Raw genomic sequence first — 13220 nt, 5'->3', positions numbered from 1 at the left:
TCCTCCTCCTCCTCCTCTTCTTCTTCTTCTTTGTTTCTTGCTACTCACTGATCTTTTATAAATTGGTAGCAGATTTTAGTCCGAACCCATTTCAAGATACTTTTTTATAAGTTATTTTAAATGGTTCTAGCTTCTGGGTTTTTCAATAGGTTCCAATTTTGCAAGTTCTAACTAGTTCTTTGTTCATTTTGGTTTCAGAACTTTGAATTGAGGGTTTAATTTTGGAATTTAAGCTGTTTCAGCTTCTGGGTGTTGCTTAAAGTTCAAGTTTCTGTTCATTTCAACTTTGTTCTGTGACTAAAATTTCAGGGGAAATTTTTGGGGGGTGATACTTCCATCATAAAAAAATCTTGAATCTTGTAGACAATGATTCCGTTGCCCAACGGATGCATTCTATGGAAGTTGTACTCGGCTGTCGACAAAAAATCAATTGTTGATAAAAGCTTTTATTTTTGGATCTTCCAGATCTTTAATAGGTACAGTGTAGGTACCTGACTGGAAGTTTTGGAATTTTTGTGCCTAAATTTTCTAGCTTTTCTATCAGTTCTATTTCTTCCCCCGGCTGTTTTTAGAGAATTAGATAGTTCTCCTAGGAGCTTAATTATGGGAGGGACCTCACTGCCACCGGGATTTCGGTTCCACCCAACCGATGCAGAATTGGTGGGTTATTACCTGAAAAGAAAAGTGGATGGGCAGGAAATTGAGCTCGAAGTTATTCCCGTGGTGGATTTGTATAAATTCGATCCATGGGAGTTGCCAGGTACTCTTCGAATCAGTCTTTTTGAATTTTTGTTAAAGTTTGTCAGCATCTTCATCTCTACTCAAACTTGCAGCCTTAATGTGTGAGTTTGTAAGCATCTGAAAGTGAATATCAGAACAATCTGTATTGGTTTGAATTAAAACTTAGGCTTGTGTTGGAGATTGTTGAAATGTCATGATCATTACAAAATCACCCCGTACATAACATTGGTGCGCTAGAAATTTGGCAGAGTAGCGAGTGTTTGTGGTTTTATTCTTGAATTTATTGAATTAAAATTCATGCAAGTGTGAACAGAGAATACTTTAGTGTTGGAAAGTAATTTTTTTGTTCGTTTTGTTTATTTGATTTCTTCTATCATTGTTCTTTATGGCTAATAACTGTCATAAAATTTCTTTTTCCCATGGGGCCTTCAACTTTTATCTTCTAAAAGGCGGTTCAATTGTTGTTCCTTTTATTCCCAAAGATGTTGTGAAAAAGAAACATTACAACAAAAGTTTTCCCTCTAATTGGTTTCATCATTACTTTCATTTTAAGTTTATTGTTGGGGGACATTTTGGAGAAATCTGATCTCAAAGCTGCGTATTGCAGAGAAATCATTCCTTCCTAAACGAGATATGGAATGGTTCTTCTTCTGTCCCCGGGATCGAAAGTACCCAAATGGCTCACGAACAAATAGAGCCACCAAAGCTGGCTACTGGAAAGCCACTGGAAAAGATAGGAAGGTTGTCTGTCAGACTGCTGTTACTGGGTATCGGAAGACCCTAGTTTTCTATCGTGGACGGGCGCCTTTAGGAGATCGGACGGACTGGGTAATGCATGAGTACCGCCTTTCTGATGATCTTTCGGATGGACCGCCGAGTTTTCAGGTAAATTCGACAGTCTCATATCATGGGTTAGCTTTACATTTTACTCAAAGTTTGTTTGGGAAACTTTAGTGCTTGGCTGCCTTGTATAGTTTGGGAGAATGATATTGTATTTGGTTATTCTCTTTCCAGGGAGCTTTTGCTTTGTGCCGTGTTGTTAAGAAAAATGAGCATGCACAGAAGATGAATGATCATGAAGAGCCAAAAGCTAAGATGGTTGGGAGCAGTTCAAGCAATGGGGATTTCACCTTCGCGAGCGCCTCAAACGAGCCTGTGAGCATCGCAAATGACATTCCATCTCAAGCAAGTTACCGGTACAATGAGAGTCAGTATTCTAGCCCTATCACTTCTCCATATGAAGTTACTCCTGTTGCAGAGTATGAGCCTTCTTTGATGGAGACCAATCCTCCAAGCTTCTGGGTCTCACCTGATCTAATTCTTGATTCTTCAAAGGTATTGAATTTGAGGAACAAAGGATCTTCCGTGAGCCACTTTTAGATTTTTGAGAGTTCTTGAAACTTATTACCTTGGTTGCTGCAGGGCTACCCGCAAGTACAAGAAGCTGCATCCGAATACTTTCCACAGTATCAGTTTCCAAGCTCGACAACTCCTTGGCCGCCATATGAACATACAGAAATCTCACCGAGTTCATCATATTCAAATTTTGCTGGGGAAATTGAAGCCTTTGATGATTTGACTCGAATTGGTTGCATGTCACCTTACCCTGGTCATGCAAACTACATGGGGCTTATTGGAAATGAGGATGTGCCATATGAAGGTTATGACCAGACCAGTTCACTAAGATATCAACATCCCTTCTGAAAAGGAAAGAAAGATCACAGTAGCTCTTTTTTAATGCAGGATTGCAATCTTGGGACCAAGCTCCAATTTGCAGGCAAGCAAGTGGAGATGGGAGTTTGGGGGAACTTGGTGGTCTATGGTTGCAGGAGGACAACTTGTTGATTGTGATGTAGGCGCCTACCTCCATGCATTTGTATCATCTAGTAAAGGCCTCCAAGACAACGCCTTTTAACGTTGATTCTTGGAATGATAAATAATGAGTATAACCCCTTCTATATTAGGCAGAAAGGGGTTGCTGAAGAAGTCTTTCTTATGTTGTTGTATTAATTGGAGTTGGTTTAGTGGCCAAGTCTGTTTTCAGTTTCTTGTTTATGTTGTGAGCTTGTACTCCCGGTGATAATCACTATTATCGATTGCACCAGAATCCGGTTTACTTGCAGTTATCTACATGGTTCTATAAATTTGTCTTGTTCTCTGGTATATATTCTAAGTGTTTGAAAACTATATTTTCTTTCCTAGTGCAAAATTGGGGCTGCCATACAGAAACATGAGTATCTATATGGAAGCATCTTTATGCATGAATTTCGTGTAATGTTACTGGAATAGCTACTCATCTATATGCAAGGCATGCATAACGTTGAAGCGAAAATCTCTCTAGTGTGTTGCTTGCGGTTCGATTGTTGAGATATTTCTCCATCGGGCAGCTCCACTATAGTTTTCTCCACCCTAATCTATAAAATTGTCATGTATTCTTTGAGCATTTAAGAAGCATGTGCATTTTTAATGGAATTTTGTCTGACTCTTTTATTGCTATTAAAGAAGTATGGGACTTCTAATGTTTGCTTTATTTAACTTTGTAAAATTGCAAGGTAAAGATGCTTAATTTTGTATTCTACAAGGTAAAGACAAAACAAGTGGAAAAAGTGTTCGGGCATGTGAACTGGAGAGAGATCTTATGTTTCAAATTTTAGCTGCTAAAGCTGCTTTCTTTAATTCCTGTGTTTGTCAAGTTGCTTGACGATTTGGAAATGCAATATTCTCTGTAGGTTTAAGGCTAAGGATAAAGTTTACTTTTATAGCTACATTGATAATCCATTCCATTTGGAAGTTGCTTTTATTGAACTTTTTGTTGGTTAGTCATTGCCTTGCTGGCACTCGAGTACTTGGTGGATTCTAAAAGACTTCCATACCGAGTGGAAGCTGCTGCAAGATAAATCAACTTCCAGTCATCCTTTATTTTTCTGTTTTTTTACTAGGCTCCATCCAATGAGACATTCATTTGAAAATTTCATGTCTTCTATCATCTCAGAAACATGGAAAAAGGGGGGGGTTGTGTGGTGATGTTGATGTGGCTTGTGATAGAACAGCATGATCTTGTCTGATCTTCTAAAGATATAGCAAAAGGATTGCATTATTGTTATATAAAAACAAGTTATCTCTTATCTACAAAGAACAGAAAGGTAAAGTGGGCATATCAAAACAAATCTAGAAAAGAGTTTTGCCTATGATTGTATAACCTGTTCGAAGCTAGGATATGGAGTAATCAAGTAGGGATTGTTTGAAAGGAAAAAGATAGCCTGGAATGTTGTTGGCTACCACAACTTGGCATGAAAAAGGGTTGTTGGCTGCAAGAGAACAACAATAAAGACTCTGCAATCGTCATTGGAGATAAGAAAAACAATAGTTGCTAGCTAGCTAGCTAGGATAGGGTTGAAGACTCTGCAATGAATAGAAAGTTGTCTGCAAAATTGGTGGCTTCAATTCTAATATTTTGCTCACATATGTTATAGTCTGATATTCAGGCTGAAAGACAAAGAAAAAGGAAGAAGAAAATTTTGTCTGTTTCAAACTGGTAGTTATCCAGCAGTTTCTTAAACCCCACCTTTATTCCTTGGTTGGGGACTAGAAAAGAAAATCAGAATTTTGAATATCATTGTTTGTGGTGTAATCTATTTTGATATGTTGTGTCTTGAAGTCCTTCCACACAAAGACCAGGTCATAATTTTCTTGAGAAAGTGCCACTCAGTAGCAAGAATCACCAACGATGTGAATCAATTTTGATTCTTAACATGTAATGAAGGGTGCAATTGTGAAGCAGTAGTGCCTCAACGAAGCCATAAAAAGCTAGCAAGCGTTTGATAAAAATATATTTCTCTTGGCCGAAGTTTGTTTATTGTTCTCCCGGCCAGTCTTCACTTTGGCAAGAATCTTGATAAAGGGACTACTGTCAAGTGACTTTAAGAACACTTTCCTAAAAGCCCTACAATCCATCAATTCTTTTCATGCCACACTACCAACTTCCCTAACATATATTCTCCCGCCCCCTACTACTTTGCCCTTGACACCTACTTCTTGGCTTAAAAGCCATGGTGTCGCTTTTCCTTCCTATGCAAACAAAGAAATTTGGTATTTAAGGAAGTTCTTTTATCCATTATGCGCCACTAGTTCTATTTGACAATGAAACAAGGAAAAAGAAGTGCCTTTCATGGAAATTATTTGACAATATTTCACATTATTTTAGATGAATGAGGGATGCCTAAAATGATTTTTGATCACCAAAGATATTATTACAGTAGTTCTGACCCTGCTACAGTGAAAACATTTACACAATGAGAGCCATGAGTATAGGAGCTTTTTCTTTAATTATTTGAGATAGTCAAAGTTACAAATTATCTGTAGTTATCCACGTCAGTATAAGCTTGCAATTTGAGGACTGCAAAAAACTTCCACTTCTTCAAGGGTAGCCTTATTCACATCTCCAAACAAAGACTCTTTCCCATCTTTCCTTTTTGCAAATGACAATCCTAATCTAGATTTAGCTTGCCTCAGATCTCCAATTCCAGAATTGGTGTCTGGCCCTGCAAACCCGCCCATAACCGGTGCCAGAGGAGGCCCGATGAGCAGCCCATCGGCCCCGAATTGGGGCCCGCCCCGAGCATAATCGAAAAGGGCTGCACCACTTCCCCCTATCTTGGGTAGAATGATGGGCTCAATCTTCTCATTGTCTATCCAATAGAATAGGAATGCATCAAATGTATCATAATAATCATCTGTGCTTCTGTAACCTTCAGGGTTAAATGCACCAAACTTGAAGGACTTGTTTGTGCAGCCTATTATCACGCAGGGCCCCTTGAAGTCACAGCAATTGTGGAAGTTTGTTGCACTAAATCCATCAATGGTGGCCTTGTAGCAGCATTTCAGTTCCCTTCCTGTTCATAATCATTCAAAACTTTGACACAGAAAATGATTGCTGCTTATTGTTACACTTCACATTAGCATTCTTTTGCCAACTTTTTTAAATGCTATATCCATCCATTTCTTAAATGCCAGAAAGGTTTTCATAATTCAATATTGCAACAACTAAAATCAATAAACAAATCATGATTTCCATTACCAACATCATGTAGAATTCCATTTCATACGACAACATATATAAATAAAGCAAGGCACAACCTAAGACCATGTGATTATATCATTTTCTTTCTCATGCCACCATCATTTTATCTTATAAACAAATCTTATAAAAAATGCTATCCATTTGGTTGAAGTCATGATAGATGAACACTAATATTCATGTGCATTGAGAGAGAGAGAGAGAAGAGAGTACCCCTTAAGAATGTTTTATCAACCAAAGACAGTGAGAAAGGAAGATCAATGTTGTCATGGTACTTGGTCTGTTCCCTGTCATCAATTTTTTTCTTGCCAATGCTCCAACCAAATAAGCAATATGGGCTTCTGTTCCACCCATATGAAATGGTGTTTGAGATGCAAAAAGCCATCTGCAGAGGACTAATCCATTCCCACCACTCTTTCACCTGTGTCCTCACAAAAATCATCAAAACCATAACTTATCTTTTGAACCTTCTCTACCCATTTAATGACACATGTCACTTTGCTACTCGTCTGATCAAAGCAGTACCCACAGCCCAAAGGTCCCATCATTTCATCTATGTTGTGGAGTGTGGGGTGGTCCATGCTCATCCAGATTTGACAATAATGAAAATCTTGATCCTTAAATAGGATCTACACAACTCATTATCTCAATGAGGTACGTCTTCTCTCTAGAAGAATTATCTTCACCCCATTTTCTCTTCTTGAAACAAAAATATTGACTCGGTTGTCGGAGGCTTTCCCGTTAGCCGCATGACGGCGCCTCTCTGATGATTCAGATCTCTTTCATTCGCAAAGAGGGCAAAATTAGGTCTGCGAAATTTGGTATAAACATTTTTGAAAATGACAATTGATGAGCTATTATTGATTTCGTTCAAGCCTTCCTTTGTTGCATCTTGTATCAAGATTAAATAATTTGACAAAACCCCATCACGTAAGTGATTTAATTTAGTCAATAATGCCATGCTCAGGATTAAACTTAAGCCCACCTTTCGATCATTCTAGAGCAGTAGAGCTGTTTTCCTATGAAGAAGACAAAAAGGGTATGGTTCGACTCTCGAGCGTGGTTGCTTATGTCATATTGTCATGTAGCCTAAATATGAAATCCTCTTTTTATTTTCCTTTTTTTTTTTGTTTTTTTTTTAACGAAACTTCACTTTTAAAAGACCTTCCAATTTTAAAAACTCTTAATTTAATCATATGAACTTTCCATTTAATTCAATTGACCCCCCCTATCAGATTCAGCCATAAACCCTTAACGGAAATGATTAAAAAAACCAAATTGCCCTTTGATTTTTTTTTAAAAAATTTGAAATTAAAGGTAAATTTGAAATTTTATAAAAAAGTATGAGATATAAAAGTTATTTTATCACTTTTAACGTTTAAAATCTAAAATATGAGGGTACATATCATCAAATTGAAAGTTCAAAGGGTGAAATTGAGAGTTTTTAAAATTTGAGAGATTTTCTCAAAATGTGTTAACATTTGTGGAGTCTTAAGTGAAGTTTTTTTTTTTTTTTTTCTTTTTTTCAGAAATATAAAATTGTTCATGACTTTAAACTAGCTATCCACTTATGTTTTTGATTCAAATCATATAGTTTGGAGTCGAGATATGCTATAGTGCAATAAAAAAGATCATTTTTTGCTCATAAAAGTCTTAGATGGCAAGAGCCCATAGGCCCCATCAATGGGTGGGGCTACAACAACTACGGATGAGATTGTGGCCTCATACCACCTAGGACTTTTACGAATAAAAAATGGTCTTTTTATTAGATTACAGCATTCATCGTTTGGACTTTCATATGATTTTTTTTGTGTTCTTTTTACGTAAATCCAAATTGAGGAGCATACAAAATAGCCAAAATCATGTTCGTTGAATAGGGTGGGAATATAGGTAGGCATTATTTTTCAAGGATCAGGATTTCTTAGAATACTCTTAAGTTATTTTACCTAATCTCGATTATTGTTTTCAAATTAAATCATTGATATTTTGTTATACCTAACATTTATCATTTTTAATAACTTATAATATTTAAAGAAAATCTACACAGTAAAATACCCTAAGAACTATAGGGAATAATATTATAATCATGACCCACTCTTCAATATTCTACTTTTTTTTTTTTTTTTTTTTGACTAATATGGCATTGTCAATAGTTTGGAGCATGGATTATTAATTTAAACAGTGAAATAAAAAAAACTGTTCAATTTTATCATATGACATCTTAAAGGATCTCAATCCAATTTTTTTAAAAAAAATAGAGTAATTAATAAAATAATCCAATTATGAAGCGATGATATATATATATATATAGTAACTGGGAAAAAGTGCCAAGTATTAAGTTTTATATATTGCTTAAAGAATTTGATGGCTTTGGATTAAGGTTTACAAGTTCATAGCCATCCTCGATCGATCTGATTAACCGAAGCACTTGAATTTAATTAACATTATTTTGTAGATCGTGCGTAATTTCGCATCAACAGGGTCCATAGCTCAGTGGTAGAGCATTTGACTGCAGATCAAGAGGTCACCGGTTCGAACCCGGTTGGGCCCTTTTTTTCCTCTTTTAATTTTATGTTTTTTTCTTCATAAATTAGCCTATACCGAGCCAGCCAAATTTAGATACCCAAAATGTTGATGTAAGGTTTATTCACTTCGATGCTAAATTTCTTGAAAGCAAAATGGCCGGAAGAAAGTGTTTAATTATAATAATTCAATATCTACCTAAAACCTTTTCTACTAATTAATCTGCTCCATGGGATGGCAAATTGTTTTGAGCAACATTTCTTTGTGGTCTCTCACAAGTCACAACAATGTGTTCATCATTGTTGTACTCTTTGAAGCATGCTATCCTCCCTAATTCCTCAACTTCCTCTATCACATGATCCAGTTTTGCCACCAACTCCACCAGCAAAGAAGCAAAAGCAGCAAAAGGAAGTGCCTCCGAGAACTCAAGGCTAGTGATTGCAATCTTGCTCAGCTGCGGCCTCAAGAACTTCCGCTCGCCCGCCTCCTTCGGCCGATTCTCGGCAGCCCTTTTCGCCTTCCATTCGAGCAACGCAGAGCTGTCGGTTTTCACGCTCGACAAGGAGACGCCATTGGACTGATCTTTTCGGTGCTTCTCGGCGTGTGCGGCCGCTATGGCAAGCATGTTGGTGGCTTGGCTGTTGTTGGAGCCAAGGAAGAGCCTTGGCTGAGAATTTATGGCTTTGTTGAGGTCATGTAAGGCTTCGTGGAGATGATCGGAGAGTATCTCCGGCGAGCAGTGGCACCTATTTGTTATGCTATCAGCAAGTTCAATTAGTACTTTTGATACTTCCCCTGCAAGTCTGATGCAAGGGTCTTTGAATAGGGTTCTCACGGATCTCGGAGTCTAGCCAGAGAAAAAAAAAAAAAAAAAAAACACATATATCAAGCAAGAAACAACACTGATTAAGGAGAAAGAAGATCAAATGTACTGATTATATTACAAGTTTATGTTTGACACATTTATGGTGGTAGTATAGAAACTTAAAACAGAAAAATAAGGTGCTCCTAAGGTGTCTTACAACGTCGTTTTCCGTTATTCGTCCTCACCAATTTTGATCAATTGGTGTGCATATGCCTCTAAGAAACAATGGAGTTCAAAAATATTTTAAACATTTGATTGCGTTTTGCACAAAATGAAACCAGAACAATCTCAAATTTACTATTTTGGCAAGAAGATCAGAGTTTTGTTTTTGTGATGAAAAAATATATATATATATATACCTCTTACTAACCCTGTAGCACGACTAAAGTATAGGGACAAAAATCCTCTTCAGTTCAAATGAACTAGAGAGAATCTAATTGGTTATATTTATAAGGGCAAAATTGTTTTTTTTTTTTTCTAACACAATTTTACTCTTCAAATAAAACTAATTGGATCCCCTCCAATTAATTTGAACCGGAGAGAATCTAAGTTCAAGGTATAGACCCAAATGTATACATCAAAGTGTTGGTTTAAAGCAATACCTTGGTGCATGTGAGTTTGCATTAATAAATGCCTTTTGTTTTCTTTTTACTTTTTTCACATGGGACTCTCTTTTTGACTAGACTCTTAAATGCTTCTATTTTAAAAAGTTCCCAAAACACGCAAAAACATGCATATATACCTGTATTAATTTTGAAAACACTCTGGCCACAATGGCTTGTAGAGATGAATTATAAGAAAAAATCATTTGTATTACCTGAATTTCAGTCTGCAAACATCCATGTAAAGCTACAACCGTGTAGCCAAAATGGCGAAGAACAACTCCCAGTTTCACATATTGCTGCCATGGAAACCTATAACAATATCTTGAGTGCCTTGGCTCCCAACTTGCATGTAAAGCCTACATAAATCACAATACAATCATTTCAAGAACATGGTAGAGCTAGTTATATGCGTTTGAATACAATAAAGGTTTGGAAAACTCATATACCAGGGTCTCATCAATGGATTTTGAGTCCAAAACAGCCTTATAACCATCATAAATAGGATCTTCTGCCGATTTGATTCCAGTTTCTTCCAAATTAGGATCATTAAAGTATTCATCGACACAAGCTGCACAATTTACATCACATATTACTAGTATTCATAGACATAATCAAGCAAAAGAACATTGTGACATGATTAACACTGAAGTTTCAGTAGTATATATCACTAGCATTCATCTTCAAAGGTTCTATAATTGAAACAATTTGCATATATATATATAGATATACCTTGTATAGATCTTGCTAGGCCTTCAAGCTTGGAAACAGTGGAATGATGGAGGTCTTCCCCTGACCAATTTGGAAATATCAACAAACTCATCAACAAGCACACACCACAGCCAATGGCAATGGTGTAGAACCGCTCATGTGCGATCTTCAAGACATTGTCAACTCGGTAGCTCGACACAGTTATCAGATTAAATGTCAAGAGAAATATCACAACACCGTAGTCATAGTTCTTCTTTATGTAGGGAAAGAACCTCATGTATGTAGCTGCAGCTCCTGGGAAATTGAAGATGAAAAATAGCATAAATTTACATGGTTTTTCTGTAATGCAAAATTTAGCCTCATGAAAAAGTGTAGGAAATTAAGCAAAACTGAAATCAAAAGTTAGCTGAAGCTATACACTAAACTGGAAAGGTTTTGATGAAGACCCTCTACACTCATTTCTTAAATCAACACAATAAACATTGTGATTGAAAATTCTATTTTAGACCCCAATTAAGTTGCATTAATTATATCAAGCAGAACAGAAAAGAAGAGTTTAGTAAACTCAGTTAATCAAAATAAAATTGAGATTAATATACTAATCAAAGGCTTTTTTCATATCTTCATGTAAAAACACTGAAATCAAGACCCCTTTGGAATAGCAAATGTCAATAACTAAAAGTTCTGGGTCTTTAATTGTATACTAAAAGGAGAGAAGATACTTAATTACCAACTAGAAAAACTGCAGCTCCAATGAAAATTGCTCGGCAGACCTTGCCAGATTTATTTGCAATGTACTCTATGAAGAAAGCCAATGATCCTGCCAGTAGTGTCCCAAATCCTCTGTTCAGTCCCTTGCATAAAGTTGCCCCTGTAATCCAATAATGTATGCATATATAACTATTAAAATATAAATCAAATGATTTTTAATTTTCTTTTTTTTTTATTAACTTAAGCTTTTGAGATTAACACTGTACGAGAGCAGAGGTCCCGAATTCGAACCCGTTTCAGTCATTAGACCATTAAGACAAAAACAGTTATGGAAAGAGACAAACCTGCTGTAAACTCAAGCACAACAACAACAGTCATGACAGCCCAAATGGCATTCTGCCCGATCCCATTGAACAATGGTTCCGTAAGATATAACAAGGAAACCACAGAGAGAGACAGACCAACTTTCAAAGAGTGGATCACCCTTCTCGGGTCGTCGTGTCCAACCTTCCACATCGTTTGCCACAGCAAACCAGGACATCCTTTGATTTTCTGCGAAAAGATTTGGAGATGTTTCTCCCAGTTGTTCCCCTCAGGTTTGTTGGAGCCTTCAATTCTGTCGTTCATCTTCATCTCCATGCCTGCATGAACTTTGGGAAACATTTCTTGACAGGAAACAAGAGAACTCTAATCAATAATGGCAATGGCCACTATTATTGTATCCTAATACGCTAAAGTTCAGATGGTTGTCCTCTTTAAAGAAAAAAAGAACATGCAGCCATAATATGGAAAACATTAAAAAAATTTAAATTTCCATATTATATCTTGAACATGCCCCACATTTCTCTAGCCGGTTTGTGTCACTTTAATTTATATCTTGAATATGGAGAGAGAGAGAGAGAAGGAACTGACGATGGTATTCCTACAATTCACATGCATTCCATTTAGGGAAGGCAGATATTGGAGGTGGTTGCTTTCACAGGGGCTAAAAGTCCAACAGGGTAGACATGAGTCATCTGGCAATTAATGTAATTAATTAGAGGTTTCTGTAATGTAGCATTACTTGGCAATGAATCTTTGGTTTAGCAGAAACTGTTTGATTCATTGGGGCGGGGGGGTGGGGATTTTTAGCCTTCCAGCTCAACTAGTCAAATAGGCTGTGGAATCACTCAATGAATTTAAGAATGTTTCACGGAGCTGAAAGACAGGCAAGAAGGTGATAGGAAGCTCGTATAGCAGGATTTGTGATGGTTAATGGTGCCATGTGAAAAATCAAAAGAGGTTCAAGATTCTCCAACGGTTTACAAAACTTTGATCTCATATTAAGAAGATTAGTTGTCCCCAAGGGATAGCTTAATCAGCTGTGTACCACGCCTCATAAAGCGAAGGTCACTAGTTCGAATCCTCCCCCCTCCTTCCCTTGTGTGGACATGTTAAAAAAAAAAAAAATTAATAAAAAAAAAATGAGTAGTTCACGTAGAGTTAATGATTTATAAAAACATTTATAAATATTAGGGTAAAAGTCCACGTACTCTCGGGGAACATTGACAATTTTTGATAGTTTGGAGGGAACATTGTCACAATTGAAAGTTTGAAGGGACATTGTCAATTGGGTCGTAGTTTGAAGAGGATATGTGAACTTTCTCTTAAATATTAAGTCCCTAATGGGAATTGAATTGAAGGATTTCTAACATCATATTTACAATCCATGCTCACCTCAACTTGTTTTGAATCTTTGGTGAATTTGAAAAAGAACCCACTTAATTAATTTCAGCCTTAAAAACATGAGGTTGGTTTTTAAGGATTATTAAGGATGATTGTTTGGTACAGAACAAGACACGAATAAGAGGTGAAAATCACAAGTCCATTTCACAAACTTTTTACTTCTCACGAACAGAAAAGAAGTCAAAAAGTGAGAAAAAAGAAAAGCTAGTGCCACTTGGAAAAGCCTGAGTTTCATTTAAAGAAGTAGAGTAGGCACGGGAGATTG

At 36.6% G+C, this 13220-nt stretch overlaps 3 protein-coding genes and 1 non-coding gene across 4 annotated transcripts; 2 read left to right on the top strand and 2 right to left on the bottom strand.

Moving 5' to 3' along the window:
* On the top strand, positions 1 to 2942 carry LOC132175381 (NAC domain-containing protein 71-like). Its single transcript, XM_059587321.1, has 5 exons — positions 1 to 760; positions 1349 to 1626; positions 1756 to 2076; positions 2164 to 2401; positions 2485 to 2942. The coding sequence occupies exons 1-5, from the start codon at positions 604 to 606 to the stop codon at positions 2595 to 2597; spliced, it is 1107 nt and encodes a 368-aa protein (XP_059443304.1). The 5' UTR covers positions 1 to 603; the 3' UTR covers positions 2598 to 2942.
* A 2015-nt stretch (positions 2943 to 4957) lies between these two features.
* LOC132175947 (uncharacterized) lies at positions 4958 to 6241 on the bottom strand. Its single transcript, XM_059588045.1, has 2 exons — positions 6032 to 6241; positions 4958 to 5633 (listed from the first exon to the last, which is right to left on the bottom strand). Exons 1-2 carry the CDS (start codon positions 6201 to 6203, stop codon positions 5113 to 5115), a joined length of 693 nt encoding a protein of 230 aa, XP_059444028.1. The 5' UTR covers positions 6204 to 6241; the 3' UTR covers positions 4958 to 5112.
* Positions 6242 to 8297: 2056 nt separating this feature from the next.
* On the top strand, positions 8298 to 8369 carry TRNAC-GCA (transfer RNA cysteine (anticodon GCA)). Its single transcript has one exon. It is a non-coding gene; the product is annotated as a tRNA-Cys (tRNA).
* Positions 8370 to 8518: 149 nt separating this feature from the next.
* LOC132175888 (aluminum-activated malate transporter 12-like) lies at positions 8519 to 12029 on the bottom strand. Its single transcript, XM_059587976.1, has 6 exons — positions 11575 to 12029; positions 11250 to 11390; positions 10541 to 10813; positions 10258 to 10379; positions 10024 to 10167; positions 8519 to 9188 (listed from the first exon to the last, which is right to left on the bottom strand). Exons 1-6 carry the CDS (start codon positions 11891 to 11893, stop codon positions 8559 to 8561), a joined length of 1629 nt encoding a protein of 542 aa, XP_059443959.1. The 5' UTR covers positions 11894 to 12029; the 3' UTR covers positions 8519 to 8558.
* Positions 12030 to 13220: the final 1191 nt, after the last annotated feature.

This window comes from Corylus avellana, chromosome ca3 (genome assembly GCF_901000735.1).
Source record: "Corylus avellana chromosome ca3, CavTom2PMs-1.0".
Classification (NCBI taxonomy): Eukaryota; Viridiplantae; Streptophyta; class Magnoliopsida; order Fagales; family Betulaceae; genus Corylus; species Corylus avellana.
Note: the sequence above shows the minus strand (reverse complement) of the source record. Positions and strands in the feature narration are given on the sequence as shown.

Excerpts from the sequence above, each read along its gene's own strand:
- LOC132175381 (XM_059587321.1), top strand. The coding sequence starts at position 604 with ATGGGAGGGACCTCACTGCCACCGGGATTTCGGTTCCACCCAACCGAT. Across the intron at positions 2,077-2,163 it reads TAATTCTTGATTCTTCAAAG|GGCTACCCGCAAGTACAAGA; the intron begins GTATTGAATTTG and ends TGGTTGCTGCAG. Across the intron at positions 2,402-2,484 it reads TGAGGATGTGCCATATGAAG|GATTGCAATCTTGGGACCAA; the intron begins GTTATGACCAGA and ends TTTTTAATGCAG.
- LOC132175947 (XM_059588045.1), bottom strand. The coding sequence starts at position 6,203 with ATGGCTTTTTGCATCTCAAACACCATTTCATATGGGTGGAACAGAAGC. Across the intron at positions 5,634-6,031 it reads TGATAAAACATTCTTAAGGG|GAAGGGAACTGAAATGCTGC; the intron begins GTACTCTCTTCT and ends GATTATGAACAG.
- LOC132175888 (XM_059587976.1), bottom strand. The coding sequence starts at position 11,893 with ATGTTTCCCAAAGTTCATGCAGGCATGGAGATGAAGATGAACGACAGA. Across the intron at positions 10,814-11,249 it reads AGCTGCAGTTTTTCTAGTTG|GAGCTGCAGCTACATACATG; the intron begins GTAATTAAGTAT and ends TCAATTTCCCAG. Across the intron at positions 10,380-10,540 it reads CCTAGCAAGATCTATACAAG|CTTGTGTCGATGAATACTTT; the intron begins GTATATCTATAT and ends TAAATTGTGCAG.